The 20,054-nt window shown below is 37.4% G+C and overlaps 2 protein-coding genes across 3 annotated transcripts in view; one reads left to right on the forward strand and one right to left on the reverse strand.

Annotated features, from left to right (window-relative positions):
- The first annotated feature begins 586 nt into the window (after positions 1-586).
- Positions 587-10,472, forward strand: SELENOP (selenoprotein P). 2 transcript variants are annotated; one of them, XM_061129858.1, is made up of 5 exons: positions 587-741; positions 3,719-3,934; positions 4,657-4,869; positions 7,025-7,142; positions 8,953-10,472. In XM_061129858.1, the coding sequence occupies exons 2-5, from the start codon at positions 3,732-3,734 to the stop codon at positions 9,637-9,639; spliced, it is 1,221 nt and encodes a 406-aa protein (XP_060985841.1). In that variant the 5' UTR covers positions 587-741; positions 3,719-3,731; the 3' UTR covers positions 9,640-10,472. The 2 variants fall into 2 exon arrangements, with proteins under 2 accessions (XP_060985841.1, XP_060985842.1); XM_061129859.1 differs by lacking the exon at positions 587-741 and adding an exon at positions 4,068-4,120 and having other exon boundaries at positions 3,795-3,934.
- A 103-nt stretch (positions 10,473-10,575) lies between these two features.
- The window catches only part of CCDC152 (coiled-coil domain containing 152), a 32,109-nt gene continuing 22,630 nt past the window's right edge, over positions 10,576-20,054 (reverse strand). The window contains exons 5-9 of the mRNA XM_061129860.1: positions 16,891-16,993; positions 12,758-12,885; positions 11,308-11,391; positions 10,692-10,779; positions 10,576-10,622 (exon numbers count right to left, since the gene is read on the reverse strand). Coding sequence (XP_060985843.1) covers positions 10,576-10,622; positions 10,692-10,779; positions 11,308-11,391; positions 12,758-12,885; positions 16,891-16,993 — 450 coding nt within the window. The remainder of the gene's footprint in view (positions 10,623-10,691; positions 10,780-11,307; positions 11,392-12,757; positions 12,886-16,890; positions 16,994-20,054) is intronic.

Genomic DNA, 20,054 nt, shown 5'->3' on the forward strand with positions numbered 1-20,054 from the left:
AAATTTTAACGATTTTACAATAGATTCTTAAGAACTTCTATGGAATACATAGGTTTTCCAGGAAGCAGGACTTCTGTAATGAGAAAACTGAAGCCTGGTTTCCCTCAGACAGAAGGTCTGTTTCCTTATTCCTTCCCTTAAATGATAAAGAAAAGGGCAGAAGTCCTATGAGATCCCAGAGATTCAAGTTTTAAAGCTGCAAAATAACCCAAGCAGGTCTGTAACAGCAGGAGACTTTTCTAACAAAGCTCACACGATTTGGGTTGGGCTAGCACCTGACCACTACAAAGTTAAAGGAAAAAAAATTTTTTTCTTTTTTTAAAGCGACAGCTTACCTCGCTGGCTTAGCAAATATTTTTCCCTATTATAGTTTGTTTGGAAAAGAGCGTAACTTGGAAGCCTTCCTTATCCTTAGCTCTTCCTCCCGCCCCCGACTGTACCATTAAATCCTAGCAAACAGGGTGACTAAAAACGATAAGGGATATATCAGTAATTACCCCCAAATTTCTCCCATTTTATGTATGCCAGCGCTTGTTACTTTTTAAAAGTTGATTGTAATAATCAGTTCAGGGCTTGTCTTTCCTTGCAAGATCACAGGCTGAGCGTGCATTGAACTTCTGACTTTAGCTTAGGGGGTGAGGTAAACAACAGGACTATAAATATCCGAGTTTCTCACTGTGGCTTTGTGGAGCCGCCCAGCTGAGCAGAGAGAAAGGAAGCAAGCTGCTCGGGAGGGGTTGTGTAAGTAGGAACTTTGTGTTTTCCAAACTTGATTCCTTCAGAGTTTGGTAAATGATTTGATTTTCGAGTCTTGATAAAATGTTTTTGTCCTTAGAATAGATTTTAAAAAAAGAGATGGGTAAAGAAAATACACAAGAGTCTAAACTCTGGGTGCGGTGGGGACATTGTCAGTTCTAGCTGATTTTTGCCCTGACTTCTGCACTGCTGAGATAAGATAGGGGCAGAGGAGGCTGGAGAAGCTGAATACTTTTCCTCTGCAAAAAGTTGTGTTGTTACATAGGCAATACTATGTGTTCAAGCTTAAGTATTTCCCACTGAAATGGGAAGTGAGAGTTCTAATGGCAAAACAGCTGGTGGGTTTGAGGAGCAGAGACAGATCTGGCCTGTGTAGGGTGCTGCAGAAATATCCAGGGGTATTGTGAGCAATTTCAAGGTAAAAAAAAGAGAAAGCAGGTTTGGTTCCCTGTGCAGAATAGTCATCCTTGAAAGAGTTAAAACCCATGTCAAAATCAGTGGTTATTGGTGCTTTTAGGAGAATGAGGAGGGGGCCCTCAGAAGCGGGTCTGAGGATGCGGGGTTGGGGAAGAGGGTGGAAAAAGTTTCTGCACATTTTGCCTTTTAATGGGGAATTTTAAACAAATATAGGTCTATTTGTGGTCAAGAAATCTAGGCTTGTGATTGAAAAGTGATGAGATTAGTGAAATTCACAACTACATTTTAATTGTTACTGCATTAAGTGAAGCTGCTCAGTAGTGTCCGACTCTTTGCGACCCCATGGACTATACCTGCCAGGCTCCTCCGTCCATGGGATTTTCCAGGCAAGATTACTGGAGTGGGTTGCCACTTCCTTCTCGAGGAGATCTTCCCAACCCAGGGATTGAACCCAGGTCTCCTGCACTGCAGGCAGACTCTACCGTCTGAGCCACAAGGGCTTCCAGTAAATCTAATTTTATTTATTGTCTTATTTTATATAGTTAGTTGTCTGACAGCTGTAATCAATCAAAAGTTTCTTATGTAAAAAGTGATTTTAAGAAGACAAAGTTAACAGCCTCTTGATTATAGTGATGGGAAAATCTGGAAGTGTGAACTCTGTAATCCACTACCCTCTGCCAATGGCTTCAGTTATTTTTTCATCAAAAAACTAAATGAGTGAAATAACCTTTTCATTTATATTCACTCTTCAGCCAGTTGGAGTGGTGTACAGAGTGAGGCTGCCAGGTGCTGAGTTTATGCTGAAGGGTCTGTAACTATTGAACTTATATTCTATAAAGACTATGAAATCTAGTCATTCTAGTAAGAAACAAAAAAGCCTGAATAATTTTGATGTTTTCTTTGTCATCTTAGGGCATAAAAAACTCAATCCCCTCTGTCCTAACCTAGAGGGGTGGGGTGGAGGAGAGAGAGGGAGGCTTAAGAGGGAGGGGGTGTATTGTACATACAGTTGATTCATGCTGTTGTGCATGATGGAAAGCACAAAAATGAACACAACATTGTAAAGCAGTTATTCTGCAATTAAATAAATAAATTAAAACCCCCAAATTCTGGCTACTGTAGTTACTAAAGGTGACCTATCTGAAAAGAGTCAATATATTGCTGTAGGTAAGAGGTCATGTGTTGGAATTGGTAGAACTGGTTTGAATCCAGTTTCCCTGTGACTTAGTACCTGTGTGGACTTGGGCAAGCTGCCTAAACTCACACTTAGCCAGTTTTCTCAGCTGCAAAAGGAGATAATGGTCATATAGTTGTAATCAGGTTTTTAAATATTCTATCCACAGCTACTAGTGCATTAGAGCCCGTATCAGTCTGATTTTAGCTTCTCTGCTCCCCTCTTAACTCTGGGCTCAACTCTAGGTTCATTAGCTGCCTCCCCTCCCCCAACCACCCCCATCCCCAAAGTACTTTTACTTTTTTATTATAGATCAGTGCCTGAACATGTGCCGACTTCCCAGTTCTGGAATTTTTTCTCTCTCCCACCAACCCTCATATAAAAATAAGCATGCTTATCTTGATGACCCAATTCACTTGGTGTGTTTGAAATTAAAAATTCATGTTTGCATAAATGTGTGGATTTTTCTTTCTCTGCTCACCTCTGCTGAATATGTTCTTTTTTCCACCACCTATCTACAGTTCATGTGTTTTATTTGTATCTCCCTGCAGAGAGCTCTGGCCCTTGTTCTGGGAATACTTCTCATCATGTATTTAACTTTCCTACTCAGATGGGTCATTTTTTTACCCAAGAACATGCCATCTTGTCACAGGAACTTCCTGAAAGTAGTGGTAGCCAATAAGTAGACTCATAAGAGTGTAGATTTCAGTGAATCTTAAGTGGTACAAGGCCCAGTGATTTGTAGTATTTCTTCCTGGTCAGGTGTCTTCTCATTGGTCCCTATTGGTCTTGGCTATAATAGCAACATTTTGGCAGGCAGTAACATCTGAATCTCTTCCTGTTGGTAGACTGCCCTCACTGCCACCTCCTTTCTTCCTAAGTTCTCTTCCCGTGATGTCTTTTCATTTCTATGCAGAATTCCCTATGTATCCTTCCTTTGCTTAGATTGGTAGAGGATAGAAAGAAGCAGTCAGAACTTGTATCTCAAAAATCAAATCATGTCTGCAGAATGTTACTTGCTTGTAGAGGCCATATTCTAGGAATTTCCCTAGACATGTATTTTCTCCTGGACATATATCTTCTACTAGAGAAGCACTTGACTGCCTGGTCAGGCTAATCTTCATAGCAGGCTTATTCAAGCATCTTGCTAAACCAGATAGTCAAGAGGTGCTTAGGCAGCTTCCCTGACTTGGGCTGATCTTTCCCCTTTACAGGGAGATTTGGTGCTAAGATGTGCAATACAAAGAACCCAACAACATGGAGACAGAATCCACTGGCTAGATATTTGTAAAAGGTAGAATTATACGTGCTAGTTTATAGAGATTCCTTGTTACGACTGTGAAGATGACAGAAAGGTTTTCTCTTTCACAGGACAACCCCAGCCATGTGGAGAGGCCTGGGGTTGGCCCTGGCTCTCTGTCTCCTCCTAGCTGGAGGATCAGAGAGCCAGGGCCAAAGCTCCCATTGTAAGCAACCTCCAGCCTGGAGCATAAAGGATCAAGACCCTATGCTGAACTCCTATGGTTCAGTGACCGTGGTTGCTCTTCTTCAAGCCAGCTGATACCTGTGCCTTCTGCAGGCATCTAGGTAAGGTAGTCTTTCTGTGGTCTAGAATTTCTTAAGCAGATAACTATTCAATAGATACATGCATAAAACAATAAAAATAGAAAAGATATGTTTACTAAATTGCATTAAAGAAAACCTGTATTTGTTGGCCTAGAACATGTTAGAAGAGAGAAGACTAGGAGGATGTTTACAGTTTCCTGGAGCTATGTAAAGTATTTCTTCTTTTGTGTACCTATATTTTATAGTAGCCTACTAAATATGTATTATTTGTATAATGAAAATGTGTTAAATTGTACTCCTGCAAATGGATTAGTTATTTCAATATAGGAAGCAGATATGAGAGCTTTGCCAGAGTAGAACAAACATTATACTTGCCATCAAAGGTCTTGAGTCATTTAATGAATTTCTTAATATATATATCTGTTGGGTTATTTGCCAAATACTTATTGGGTACAATTTCTCTGTAACTGGGAGATGGATTAAAAAGATACACACTTCATAGGATTCATTTGAGGACCATATGGACTAATGTTTGTGCAAGCACTTGGCATATAGTTTTAACTGAGTATAAGAGTTCAATAAATAATTAGAAAAACACAAGTTTTAGTCTTTTAAAACAATATAAAAAAGAGGTCTGAGTAAGTAAAAAATAACAAAAGAGTTTCATGTAGGAAAATAGAGGAGAAAGGGAGAAGTCACCAATTAAATTATTCCTTTTTTTGTATTTTTTCCAAATATTTTAGATTGGAGGACCTGCGAGTAAAACTGGAGAAAGAAGGATATTCTAACATCTCCTATGTTGTTGTTAATCATCAAGGAATCTCTTCTCGATTAAAATATGTGCATCTTAAAAATAAGGTTTCAGAACATATTCCTGTTTACCAACAAGAAGAAAACCAACCAGATGTCTGGACTCTCTTAAATGGAAATAAAGATGACTTCCTCATATATGACAGGTGTGTACCCACATTTATACACACATGCATGCACACCCACCCCCAAATTACAATGTATCTGCTTCATATTTAATGTAATAAGTGATTTAAAATAAGACATCTGCTTTTATCTTGTTACCAAATACTCAGTTTCAAAGTGAGCCCATTAGAATGTTTGGTTTTGCCAGATGACTTCCTTTCACACAAAAGTATTTTCAAAATGACTTCCTTTTACACAAAAGAATTCACCACTCCAATAGGGAAATAAGGAAAATTGAATATACTTTCTTTCCCCTGTACATTAGCATTCTGATTAAAAAGAAAAATCAATTTGTATCTTATGTACAATTCTCACTTAAGAATTTTGCAGATGAAATAACCATACTTTGCAGACTACTGGCTTATCTCTAAAATCCAATTACTATTAATACATTTTAAGGTTATATACCTGCATTTCTGAACTATAAAGTATGTTAATCATTTAGGCATAATCTGTATGAATCTGCTTTTGATTCCATGAATGAATAAAATGTTTGTATTATGAAAGAACTTCAATGCATACATTATTTGCTATCATCATTTCTAGTTGGTGCTGGTTTGTTTTTTGGCTCTTCAGGAATGGTAAGCCAGACTCTGCCTAGGCCTGAGACCTACTTGGTCTTACTCTTAAGTATTTTTAATATTACGTTATTCTTTTAGGACTGTAAGCTTCTAATTTAATCTGTTGCAAAGTGTAACCTTTTGATATTCATATAAAATTGTATATACAGGATAAAAATGGGGGCAAGAAAAGCATTTCAACTCTACTGTTTCTGAAAATGCCAAGTGTATTTCCATTTCTTTCATTGTGCTGAAATTTTTGCTGCGAATTCTTTTTTAAAATTTAAAGATTCTTTTTTAAATCAGTGGGCCACTGGCCAAGACTTGAGGATCTTTTTCATTATGCTGTGATTTCTTATTGTGTGGAATTTGTGCTGCCTTAGCAGTTATGAAAAGATCATGTGATTTGCAGACCTGATTTATGAGGTCAGTGGTTTGAACTTTGATAGAATTTATGAGTCAGTTACAAAATTGTATTTGACCAAATCACAATAACTAACCATATAATTTTGACATTATTTATTGTGACATATATCTATTTCATTTTCACAATGCTAGTATCGGACTCACTGTAGTCTTTTTTTTCCTTTGAAACTTTTTCTCTTGTATTGGGGTATAGCTGATTAACAATGTTGTGGTAGTTACAGGTGAACAGTGAAGGGACTCGGCCGTACGTACACATGTATCTATTCTTCCCCAAGCTCCCCTCCCATTCAGGTTGCCACAGAACATTGAGCAGAGTTCCATGTGCTATACAGTAGGTCCTTGCTGGTTATCCACTTTAGAACAGTGGGTACATGTTCATCCCAAACTCCTTTACTATCCCTCCCATCTGGCAACCATATCAGACTCACTATAGTCTTGTCATGACCTGACCTGGTATGCAGTGCCAGGGAACTTGTTTGAGATCCCCTTCAGGGAAATTTACTGAAGTTATGAGAGGTATTTATAACAGTTATAAGACCATTAAACCTACAGCCTCGTGCCAGATGGTGCATGAGTAGGATCATGATACTGAAAATATTGTTCACTTCAGTTTCGTCACTCGCCCAGCTCTTTGTGACTCAGTTCTTCACATCAGGTGGCCAAAGTATTGGAGTTTCAGCTTTAGCATCAGTCCTTCCAATGAATATTCAGGACTGATTTCCTTTAGGATTGACTGGTTTGATCTTACAGTCCAAGGGTCTCTCAAGAGTATTCTCCAACACCACAGTTCAAAAGTATCAATTCTTCGGCGCTCAGCTTTCTTTCTAGTCCAACTCTCACATCCATACATGACTACTGGAAAAACCATAACTTTGACTAAATGGACTTTTGTCAGCAAAGTTATGTCTCTGCTTTTTAATATGCTGTCTAGGTTGGTCATAACTTTTCTTCCAAGGAGCAAGCATCTTTTAATTTCATGGCTGCAGTCACCATCTGCAGTGATTTGGGAGCCCCTCAAAATTAAGTCTGTCACTGTTTCATTGTTTCCCCATCTATTTGCCATGAAGTGATGGGACCTGATGCCATGATCTTAGTTTTTTGAATATTGAGTTTGAAGCCAAAATAGTGTAATGACTGTTATATTTTTCAGATGTGGTCGCCTTGTATATCATCTTGGTTTGCCTTATTCCTTCCTAACTTTCACATATGTAGAAGACTCCATTAAGACTGTTTACTGTGAAGATAAATGTGGAAACTGCTCTCTCAAGGTATTTTTCTCAATTGTTTTTCTTTGGAGAAAAGAAATCTTTTAAGAGCTATCTAAGTTAGTGTTTCATGACTAATTAGCTAAATCAGAGTTTCTTTTGGTATACTAGAAATAAACTACAATAGTCATTTTTATTATTAGCTACACTTCCTGTTATGTAACATATACTTTAAAACATCTTTTCAAGATTCATATTTCTTTTATCTAGGAGGAGTTTAGAGAACAAAAATCAATGCAGATTACATATTTATTATACCACCAAATGATATTGCATGACTTTAAGTGCTTAAAAAATTCAGCCAACATAAAATACACTATTGCAATATTATGAATGTGCCCATATAAGAATACAGTGATAGCAAAGATTATCCATGGCATTACCTGAAGTGGACCAGGCCCAGATAACTACTTAACTCACCATGAATGTAAGACTGTCAGCTTTTCTGTGACACTCTTACCCAATGCACTTGGAATTACTGATACTTCTTTCTTAACAACCACTAGAATATTTATTCTTTGTTATGAGAAACACTATATGTATGTATGATTTATAAAAAATATACTCAAGGAATTGATTTTAACTTATATTAACTAAACTTCTTATATTAAATAAACTCCTTTTCCTCTCAGATTGAGAAGGAAAATAACTCCAAACAATGTTTCCTTGACAGAGCAAGTTGGCAAAATTTGAACTCAGGTTCAAAAATAATTTAAAATTTTTATTTATAAGCTCTGCTTCCTTTAGATTTTTCCCCTCTAAAGAAAGCCATTCACATTTTAATGACTCAGAAAATCAACAGTTTAAAAAAAATTAAAGTTTAGTTATGTCATTCTTCACATTTTAATCTGTATAATAATACCATGAGGGTTATTTTACTGCTTTTACAGATGAGACTGAAGTAAAGCAAATAAAGTACTAACTCAGTGTCTAACTTATACTCAGTGCCTAATGAATGTTAGCTATGTTGATTCCTATTTTGGGATTTGTTTCAGTATTTTGAAATTTTGAAAATGCCTAGTAATTGTAGTGGAGAAGGAAATGGCAACCCACTCCAGTATTCTTGCCAGGAGAATCCCAGGGACAGAGGAGCCTAGTGGGCTTCCGTCTATGGGGTCGCACAGAGTTGGACACAACTGAAGCGACTCAGCAGCAGCAGCAGCAATAATTGTAAATATTAGCAGAGTTAATTTTATTGGCTCTTTTGAGTTATCAGAGAGGAATTAGTTTGTTTCAGAAAATAATATTAGATTTGATGCTTTGTTGACACTGGTGTGAAAGGTTCCATTTGGTAAACTGATTTTAGGATTTGATAGTTGTTTGATTTTACTGCAGTCAATCTAAGTTCTTTTAACCAGTTAGTTTAGTTTTGCTTCTGCAGATATAAATATAGTGGCTTTCTTTTTAAGCCTTATGTATCTCTCAAATTCTTAAAAATTTAGGAAATGCTCTTAATAAGGAAAGGAAAAAATTGTTAAAGCTTTAACTTACTACATTCTTTTTTTGTCTATTTTCAAAACATTTACATTGATTCATTTGCAGAATGTTTGACGATTCTTTAGTTAAATGCAAACTTTGTACAAGAAGCACTTTATAATTAGATATGGATGAGAACCAAATTTTAATGAAAAGTCTAGGTGTTGAGGCTGAGATCAATTTTTTTTCTCTTATTAATATGATGCCGGAAACACAAAACCAGTTCAATCCTAATTAAGCAGTTTGACTTTCATATATGTTAACTCCAGAATTCATTTTTTCATGCATTCTTGCTAAATCTATAAATTTGTTAAGTGATTTATAAAATGTATTCCAGACACTGGAAGATGAAGACTTCTGTAAAAATGTATCTCTGGCTACCAAGGAGAAAACAGCTGAGGCTTCACAGCGACATCACCATCACCATCACCATCAGCAGCCCCATCCCCATCCCCATCCCCATCCCCATCCCCATCCCCATCCCCATCCCCATCCCCATCATGGGCATCAGCTTCATGAAAATGCTCATCTTTCAGAGTCTCCAAAACCAGACGCACCAGATACCCCTGAGAATCCCCCTCCTTCGGGTCTTCATCACCACCACCATAGGCACAAGGGTCACCAAAGACAGGCTCACTCAGATAACTGTGATACACCAGTAGGAAGTGAAAGTTTACAACTTTCTCTTCCACAAAAGAAGCTCTGACGAAAGAGATGCATAAATCAGTTACTCTGACAGTTTCCCAAAGATTCAGAATCTGCTTTGAGTAGCTGCTGTTGCCACTGTCGACATCTGGTATTTGAAAAAACAGGGTCTGCAATCACCTGACAGTGTAAAGAAGACCTCCCCTCTCTATGTAGCTGACAGGGCCTTTTGGCAGAGGAGAACGTCATTGAATCCTGACAGTGACGTTTGCCTCCAGCTGCCTGACAGGCAGCAGGTCAGCAGCTCAACCCCACAAAACCCAGCACCAAGTGAAGCTGAAAAAATCAGGCCAAATTGTGAAAATGACCTTCAAATTAAATATATGAAATTGGATATACTCCCCAAGTCAATCTACACAATTACATTTCCAGCATTTTATAAGGTACCTAATTAATAGTGATCCAAAAATAGGAATTGGATTTGTGCAAACATGGAGAAATTGACTTCCACATTTTAAAATTTAAGTCAAAGAAATTTTGACCCAAACCATATTTTTATTCAGCTGTAAGGTGGTTGCAGCATTTGGTTAATATGTTTTTCTTTTTCTTTTTCCAGTATTCTACTTGCATTAATGAGAACAGAAACGTAAACTATAACCTAGGGGTTTCTGTTGGATAGTTGGCAACTTAGAATGGAGGAAGAACAACAAAGACATGTTTTCCATTTTTTTCTTTACTTATTTCTCAAAACAATATTATCTTTGTCTTTTTAATCTTATGTTTTTAACAGATTAAACCTTTAAAGCAAGAAGTGAATTCTGTCTTTTCAGACCCAGAAATACTCACACATGAATATTTTGCTATGATTACATTTTAGATATCCATTTATACTTTTTTATATCTAAGACTCATATCTTGATTTTTACTATCATATATGAATGAAGCCTTTATATCTTGTTTTCTTTATCTAGCATTTTATCATACTCTTTAAAATTTGAGACTGCCAATCTTGAAAGATAGATGGGAAAAGATAAAAGAATGTTGTCTAACTCTTAATTGCTTAGGAAGTATTTCCATAGTCAATGATGGTTCAATAGGCAAACCAGGTCCTATAAACCTGAATTTTTTTATGGTTAATACTATTAAGCAGAAATGTAGAACAGGACTGGCAAAAATGTGGATGTTTAAATTCAATAAAAAAGTTTAAAGCTTTTTGTTTTCATTGTTGTTATTACTTAGGTAGTGTGATATACTGACAATCAAAATTAATTTTCAACTGCTTTTAAAGAAGTTAAATAGCAACTAATGAATCTACTCAAAACCGTCTACGCTTAAAGTGAGAATCTTTGCCAACAAGTTTAACTTGAGAATCTTTGCCAACAAGTTTAACTTGAGAATCTTTGCCAACAGGTTTAACTTGAGAATCTTTGCTGACAGAGAGGCGTTGTTCTAAATCATGAACGGTATTACGAAGAACTGCAATCTCCTTGTCTTTTTCTTCCTGAAGATGTTGAAGTTTCTTAATGGAGCAGAACAATTTTGTTATTGCAGTTCATAAATGATAACAATTAAGCATTAATACAAGGAACAACAAAACAGCAAAAACTATGCTTCTGGTTTAAGTAGAAGTAGGTATTTAAAAAGATACCATATTTTAAAAGGTCTATAATTTTGTTTTTGTAGGCATTAACAGGGTAAAACTGGTGTAAGGACAAAAAACACATATTAGCACTATTTGTTGAGCAAGAAGAAATATGCTATCTGAGTACCTAAACAACTTCAGAATAGTAAGTCAGCTTTAGTTCAAAATACATTGTGGAATTCCTGAGATAGTCCAAAGAGTCAAAGGACTTGTCTAATGTTTTAATTTACTACTAAGATTTACTAGTTTAAATTGAAAGTGACTTACAAAGATTATTAAAAATTTAATGTCTTTCTCATAGTGGGATAGATATATTTTCAGGAAAACTGCTAAGTAAATATAACTTTTATGGAAACACATTAAGAATTTTTTTGAGCAACAGTCATGGAAGAAAAACTCACATACCCTTTTGTAGATACTATGTGGCGAAACAGTAGAATCTGGATATGATTTTGCTTTAGTTTGAACTCTTGCTAGCTTGGCATCAAACTGAATCAAGTTTAAAAAGAAAATTGAGAACATTCTAGTTAAATGAAACAATTGTTTCTATAAATATAATCCACTATATTCTTAGATGTATAATCTGTAGTTCAAGTGTATTCACTGTATAACAGAAGATAGAAAAGTCTTCAGAACAAGGACTACCCAAAAAGATTGACCCCAGCTGCACTTTAAAATTATCTGGGCAGGTTTTTTAAAGAACCGAATACCTGGATACTACCTTAGAGATTCTGGGGTGGGGTCAGGAGCATTTTTCCTCAAGACATCAGTTGATTCTATCATGCAGTGTTAAGAATCTAGTTAACTAGGGTTGAGAATCTCATTAAAGGTAGATAAAAATACTTTCATGTTACTATGAGGAAAATGTAGTGTAATCAACAGTCATGGGAAAAAATTTAAATACCCTTCTATAGAAACTGTGAGGCAAAATAGTAGAATTTGGATATGATTTTACTGATTTAGTTTGAATGCTTGCTGGTTTGACATTAAGCTGTATCAGGTTAAAAAAATTCTAATGGGCCATTCTTACAGGTCATTTTTTTTTGCAAAATCTTCCATTATTTTTCCTTGAGGTTGAGTTTAGTGTAGCCTCAGTGTGAACTAAGAAATAAACTCAGTGAGATTGTGTTCTGGTTTGGGGAGAGAATGAATAGTTACAATGAAGAAAAATAGCAAGTGAAAGTGGCACAGTCATGCCTGGCTCTTTGTGATCCTATAGACTATATAGTCCATGGGATTCTCCAGGTCAGAATACTAGAGTGGGTAGTTGTTCCCTTCTCCAGGGGATCTTCCCAGCCGAGGGATCGAACCCAGGTTTCCTGCATTGCAGGCAGATTCTTCACCATCTATCTTTCTACACATTTATTAGGAAAAAAAATAGTTATTTATTGTAAATGAAAAACTTTCAGTTGGTTCATCAGGGTTTCACAATTACTGCTGAGGAGAGAGTGACATTAAGGATTAAAAACACTCTCCCTACTGCTAGAATGGTAGTCCTAAAACGGCTGCATAGACTCAGCTGTCACATGCAGGTAATCTTTGAGCTGTCTCTGCACCCAGAGGAGATAGTACCCTCTATGGAAATCAGCACCTTTTGAACGACTGAAGAGTCCCACTTTGAGGCCAAGTGCTGAAAGGCAGTGTAGCCAACAGTTGAGTAGGGTTTGAGCACTGCATGCTATGGATGAAGAATAAGCAAGGGTTTGAGCATTGCATGCTATGGGTGAAGAATAAGCATGTGTGAAACTGTCTCACAGGGTTGTTTCTAATCCTGAAATTTATTTCACTGGGATGACAAAGAATGGCCTAGACTAAGAGATGCATCCTCAAATTCAGCAGAGCCTTAAACACTTACCTCTAGCTGTAGTTTGATCATTTCATTTTGTTTTTCCCTTTCTTGAGTTCTTAACTTTGCATTTAACTCGGAAATTTCCAACTCCTTTTTCTCTATCAGTTCTTTATTCTTTTCTTCGCTTAATTTGACTGAATAAAAAAAATTCACCTTAACATTTCAAAAATCTTAAAAGATTACTTTTTTGTATTTTAAAAAAAATGACAAGTACAACTTATTAATAAAAATTTATTTTAGAAACTGTTTATATGCAGGCTAGCTTTTATATAGTTTTAACAAGTCCCTTAAAAATGATTGAAACAAAAGGGCTGCCAGTCGAATGCTTTTGAATGAGTAAACTAATTTTTACTCTTAAATATCTAGAGAATAATGTTCTCTGAATGCCTGGAGAATAGATTTATTGGTTAAAAAGGGACACAAAGCCTGGGTTTCTAGGTATAGAGGGCTTCACATCACAGGATGACTAGAGCTATACCAGCTTGTTCTGGCTCCTTCACTATTTCCCTTCATCGGCATTTTGTCCAATAAATTTCTTTGAATTTCTACTCCCATTTCGGTGGTTCCTTGGAGGATATGAATCAGCACAAGAAACAGTTAGGATGGGCACTTAACACTTTGTGAGGAAGAGGACGCCATCATCAGTGGTAAGTGGAGGACTGGGAGTTCCTAGGACACCACAGGGGTCTGATTACTCAAGATTTTGTTGTTGTTGTTTAGTCGCTAAGTCATGTCCAAATCTTTTATGACCCCATGGAGTGTAGCCTGCCAGGCTCCTCTGTCCATGGGATTTCCCAGGCAAGAATACTTGAGTAGGTAGCCATTTCCTTCTCCAGAGGATCCTCCCAGTCTAGGGATTGAACCCATCTCTCGTGCATTGGTAGGCGGATTCTTTACCACTGAGCCATTAGGGAAGCCCACTGAAGGTTTTACCAGAAGTTATCTGGAAAAATGTCTGGTGGAGGTGAATACCTTGTAGGTATAATAGTTCAGGTATTTGAAAGATGAGAGAAACAAAGCTCACAAAGACAACCGAGTTATTTATCGCTAAATTAAATTGGCCTCCTGTGCGTGCGTGCTCAGCTGGTTCAGTCGTATCTGACTCTTTGGGACCCCATGGACCACCAGGGTCCTCTGTCTCTGGGATTCTCCAGGCAAGAATACTGGAGGTGAGTTGCCATGCCTTCCTCTGGGGGATCTTCCCAACCCAGGGATCGAACATGCATCTCTTACATCTACCTGCATTGGGATAATAAGAAACTGAGAGCTGTTAGAAGGTAAAGATTTAAAGAACAGGTGTGAGTCAGATGGTCTCTTTGGAAGCCCACAGACAGGCTCTTATGAACTCTAGAGGATGAGCAGGCACAGCTGAGCAACAGAATCTAATCATTAATGTTGCAGAACTCCAGAGAGGTTTAAATGCTCAGCTGACACAGGTGTGCCATGCTAAATTAGGATCCTGGCTGGAAACACCTAATATCCTAAAAAATAGGACATGGATATCTGGATCAATGCCTGTGAGGAAACTGCTTTGACAGCTCCCCTAAATGCTCAGAATTGGCAGGAGTGACCTACCTTTTCCTAGCAAAAGCTAGCCCTTAGCTTAGCTGATGAAAGATGCTACAGAGGCTCCTCTCCAAAGCCGCCCGGCCTCCTCTTCTGGTGGCTAGGCCAGTAACTAGGGTTAAAGCTCAGTATCACCTGGCTAGGGGAGTGCTGGGGTTGGTAAGTGGGGAAAGTGAATATACCCCCAAAGAGCTGCAAGAATTAGCTAGGTTGTATTGGGAAGAGCCATGTGAATACACTTGAGAAGCCACTTTGAGGGTGCTGGATAGAAGAAGACAGAAATTAAGACTAGGTAAGCAAGAATTCATGGACTTGAAGATACTTTTTAGGGTCAGGGGACATAATACCCTAGCAAGGACCCATGATATGGGGCAAATTCTGTTGGAGTAGCCTTAGACCTCTGGAGAAAGCACTGGCCAAAACAGAGTGAAGTGGCAACACCTGAGATGCCCTGGCAGCTAGCGAGAAAGGTATAAGGAGGCTCTCAAAAGCTGGCATGCTTGAGTAGATGTATCTTGCGAGGCAAGAAAATGCACCAAAGGATTATGTTCCTTAGGAGGACACAGGAGACACACTATTAATCAAGCCACAGGGAATATGCTGGTAAGAGACAAACCAGCATCACTAAAGAGTTCAACTTTCACTCTTATCTGCAAGTTAGGTCTGACAAGAGGTTATAAAGTTGGGCTCATTAATATTCATGAATGGTGTCCCCCTTCCCCCACCAAGTTATAGAAGCCAGATGATGGTGCTTAACTGCCAGAAGCCAGGAGGCCAAAGTTATCATAATGACCAGAAAGGTCAGAAAGCAGCCAAACGGGTGTTTCTGAGAATCATAGAGTTAGTTAACAGATGAGCAGTAAATGCTGCTTAACAAGTACAAAAGAAATAAGAATGGAGGAACAGGAGGCTGAGGGCACATGGTCCTGTTAAAAATTATTCTTTGCTCGGTTCCCTAACCAGAACCAAGGTTTTGGTCTAGAACCTGCTGACTGAAAATACACAATCAGGTCCCTAGGAGGAAGAACACTTCAACAACCCCTCTTCTAGGTTTCTCCTGAGGAAGAAGTGTCCACAGGAAGTATGGAGAACCTGCTGCCTGAACTCCTATGGAGAAGGAGGTACGTATAGCATAAGGAGGGGACTGTTGTGGCCATGAAAATGCATCTTTCAGATCTCCAACTTCAGGAAACGTAACTGACTCATTGTTTTTCATGACCATGTTTATGCTGAGGTCACGATTCCCAAGAGCTGCTCCTAGCCACTGACTGAACTTGGCATGGATACTAAGGCAGATTTGTTTCTGAGAGTTGCAGAACTTGGTTGATGGGCAACTTTGGCCCAACTTTGCTGACTTTTTTCTTATAAATGTGTCACAGACTGACTTCTGGCCAGCACCCCTTTCTTCCTTCTCTTTTTCACATCGGTTCGACCTGTAACAGCTAACCCATCTCCCCCAGTTCCCTCCCTATCTACCCTCACAAATGTTTTCCTTTACAAATCTCTTGAATGTCTAATTCTGTCTAGGCATCTGCTTCTCAGAGAACACAAAGAAACTGCAAAACTCTTTTCTAAAGTCGTTGTGTAATTTTACAGTCCCACTGGTAATGTATGAGAATTCTAATTGCTCCATATCCTCACCAACACTTGGCATTGAAGTTTTGAGTCCATGGGGTCGCAAAGAGTCGGACATGACTGAGTGACTGAACAACAACAGAAGGTGCAATGTGGTATCTCATTGTGGTTTTAATTTGCATTTTTCTACTAACCAATTATGTTGAACATGTTTTCATGTGTTTATTGTCATCTGTACATATTATTTGTGTCCAAATATTTCGTTCATTTCCTTATTGGGTTGTTTGACTTATTATTGAATTAAGAGTTCCTTATAGATTTTTGAACATAAGTTCTTTATCAGTTTTGCATTTGTAAGTATTATCTACTGGTCTGTAGCCTGTCTTTTCATTTTCTTTTGTGTTGAAGGACAGAAGTTAATAGTTTTTGATGTTCAATTTAGAATTTTTTCCTTTATTGTTTGTGCTTTTTGTTTCTTTGTAAGAAATTGTGGCTAACTCAGGGTCACAAAGATTATCTTCTATGCTTTCTTTAGCTGTTTTATAGATATAGGTTTACATTCAGACCTATTATTCAAGTTAATTTTTGCATATGGTGTGCATCTAGGCTTGTTAAGAAACTTTTTAATACCTTTATGAAACCAGTTAACTCTCAACATTACTTCATGAGACCTACTTTGCTGAAGGAAGAATATTTCATTAGTGAAATTATATTCAATATAATGAGTATATAAATATAAAAGCTAGCTTACATTTTGTATTAATTTTACAATAATATTAACTATCTCACATTAAATAATGTTAACTTCAAACTCCATGAGTCCAATTTATAAATGTAATTTATATCACATAAATATATAGAAAGCAACAAAACCTAAATTCAGATGTGTTAAGACAATATTTATTCAAGAATACTGGTAATTACTGAAAAAAATTATATATGCATGTAAGTTTTTTTATGGAATCTTAGAATTCAGTAAATTAAAAATAAAAACTTACCTTTTTTCTGCATATCTTGATAAAGTTTTGTCATTTCAATCTTATGTCCCTCCTCTTTGATTTTCATTTCACTCATAAGTTTGGTGATATTACTCCTATGTTCCTATAGATTAAAACATATATCCATTGTTCAATTTAAGTATGTGTTGACATTTTTTGATTAATTAGATGAAATTTTCAGAGTTTATATTAATTTTTGATGTATAATTATATCTAGAGAGGAAAGATATTGTTCAGTTTGAATGCTAAACTTTGAGAAGGACCAATTTCTTGTTCAAGTAGAAAGATCATCTAGACACAATGATTTTTTATCTTTGCCTCCTGAATTCTCATCACCATATCCATAACTTATCATAGATGCTCAAAATATTTTAAGTGTGTGCAGAAATGCCATGAACATTAAAATATTTCAAAAAAGCCAAACTATATTGTAGAGCCAACTTTATGTATCATTTGATAGCCAGCAAGCTTACCCTAATATAGGGTGAATCTCTGAATGTGGGCTGAATTTCCATTTCTGACAATTATATAAACATCCCTAATCTCCAGGAGGAGGTTAAGCATTATCTATGGTAAGGGTCAGCTTTACGAGGAGGCTAAAGAAGGATGAATTTGGGATCTGAGAAGTGCTTAACAGCTTCCTGAGGTTAGTTTCATAGGTTGTTGAAGCAGAGAAGTGATTTATTATGCTCATAAGGAGAGTGGCATTTAAAAAAGTATTTTATTTTTTGGTTGTGCTGGGTCTTCATTGCTGTACAAGGGCTTTCTCTAGCTGCAGAGAGCAAGGGCTACTCTCTAGTTGGGGTGCCTGGGCTTTGCGTTGTGGTGGTTTCTCTTGTTGCAGAACACAGGCTCTAGGCACATGGGCTTCAGTGGTTGTGGTGCATGGGCTCGCTGCTCTGTGGCACGTGGAATCCACGCAGATCAAGGATCAAACTCACGGCCCCTGTGCTGTCAGGTGGACTCTTACCTACTGTACCGCCAGGGAAGTCCCTGGAGAGTGGCACTGAGGAAGTGTGCAAAGAGAAATCCACCAGAGAGATTAAACTTTCAATTTTTCCAGAGGAATATTTCTAAATGGAGAGGAGTAAAGGAAAGAAGGGAGAATAAAAGAGAAGTGGGATAGTAAGAAAGAGACAATGAAGAAGGCAAGAGGCCCAGAAAAATCTTCTAATAAACATGGTAAGGCTTCCCAGGTGGCACCCAGTGGTAAAGAATCTACCTGTCAGTGCAGGAGATGCAGGTAACGAGAGTTTGATCCCTGGGTCAGGAAGATCCCCTGGAGTAGGAAATGGCAACCCACTTCACTATTCTTGCCAAAATCCCATGGACAGAGGAGCCTGGTGGACTATAGTCCATGGGGTCGCAAAAAGTTGGACATGACTGGGCACATGTGTGTTAAACACTGTAAAAGCAGGGATTTTGTTTTTACTCACTGTTGTATTCCTACCTCCTGGCGTATATCCCTTGATATATATTCAATGAATAAGAATACTAATAAGAATTATTTATTAGAGGTTCTTACCCTAGACCCAGATAAAGGGTTTTCAAGGGTCTGTTAACTTCCTGAAATTGTATGCAAAATCATGTCTGTGTGCATGCATGTGCCCTTTTGAGCACTTTTTAAAAAATCAGGGTTCATGGGTTTTAATAGATATTCAGTATATTCAGGTATTTGAGGAGATTAAAAAAAGTCAAGATCCACTGGTTTAAGCAGCTATAATTAAAGGTTAACATATATATATAATTAAAAATTAAAAATTTCCTTAAATTCAAGAGGATACAGTCAGGATTCCTACTTGTGCCACTAAGTTTGCCAGAAAACTTGCAGGAATGGCTGAACCTACCCAACCATTGCCTTTGATTAAAGTTAGGTAGGTGACTGAAGGGGTCAGTCTCATAGACTGTGATATTTTTCCTATGCATGTATCTAGACTTCTAGCTGGGCAACTACACAATGGCTTTCATAAATGACCCCTGACTCAGATGGGTATGCTAAGCAGTTGCTGCTCTGGGAAACTCTAGGAGACAAATCTACATGTCTTTTCATTCTCCATTGATTTTTCCCACCTGACATGTTGCCATTAGTTTGGTAAGACTGAGGATTTTCACTGTAGTCTTGACGCATGAAGCCTATCTTAAATGTCTGGGTTGGTACCAGGCTGTATCTCACTAGGTTCCTCTCCTCTAGTATAACCTGTAACAGCCCCAAGGAGTCCAATCCTTTCTTCTTTTTAAGGGAACAAAATTCCAACAGGTTCTTCTTGATTGCCTTCTTTTCATTTGCTTTCTTGACAACTTTAAATGCCAAGGGACAGTTTCAGGTTATATTTTCCTATAAAACTTAAGAATTCTTCATATACAAGTTACAAATCTTCCAGTCTCATAAATATAGCTGTTAAGTAACTCCTAAGTTTATTTCTAGGGAGTGGTTCTCCATATGTCTTGGATGTGCCTGGAGATGTTGTACTAGAGAATGTTCATTAGATTGAGGTTATCTTTAGTTTGCTTTGGACAGCAGTTAATAAGTGCAGAATCTTGGGTTACAGTGTTTATTCTGTCATTCCCACCCCTCTGAAGATTCATATGATTTTAGACAAAGAAGTATTCTACAATTTGACATTAGAAGAGAAAGGAGGCATAAGTTTTCCCCCTTTCTGTTCCAGTTACACCCTGACTTCACAGTTATTGTTGAAATGTAAAGATATGAAAAGGATGGAAAAATAAAGGAAAGACATAAAGGAAATATAAAGAATGGGATATAACCCAGAGATATTTAAATTATTTCAAAATTGGTGATGAGAAGCTAAATTTTCCAAGAGTACATCAGATGCCATTCATTACTCCTGAGTATCACCTAGAAGCTCTGGCATGTTTAGAGAATTAGCTTGTGTTTCTTCAAAGGCTCTTTAAGTGAAGAACCGGATTGAAACAGAGATGATCCTTCAAGTTGAAGTTCTAAGGTGGATACATATCTAAGCTGAGTTTTGGAAATCTTAGATCTGCCAGAGTTTGACATATTGGCTCTTGGGAGATGAGAAAAAACTCACATAATAAACCTCCCAAAGGGCAGAGGGGTGGGAACTTACATTCATTGAGGATATTTTATGTTTTATGTTCTATAATTACTATCATGATGCTGTTCTTATAGGAGAGAAGAAACA

The sequence above is a fragment of the Dama dama genome, chromosome 25, assembly GCF_033118175.1.
Source record: "Dama dama isolate Ldn47 chromosome 25, ASM3311817v1, whole genome shotgun sequence".
In the NCBI taxonomy this organism is placed as follows: domain Eukaryota; kingdom Metazoa; phylum Chordata; class Mammalia; order Artiodactyla; family Cervidae; genus Dama; species Dama dama.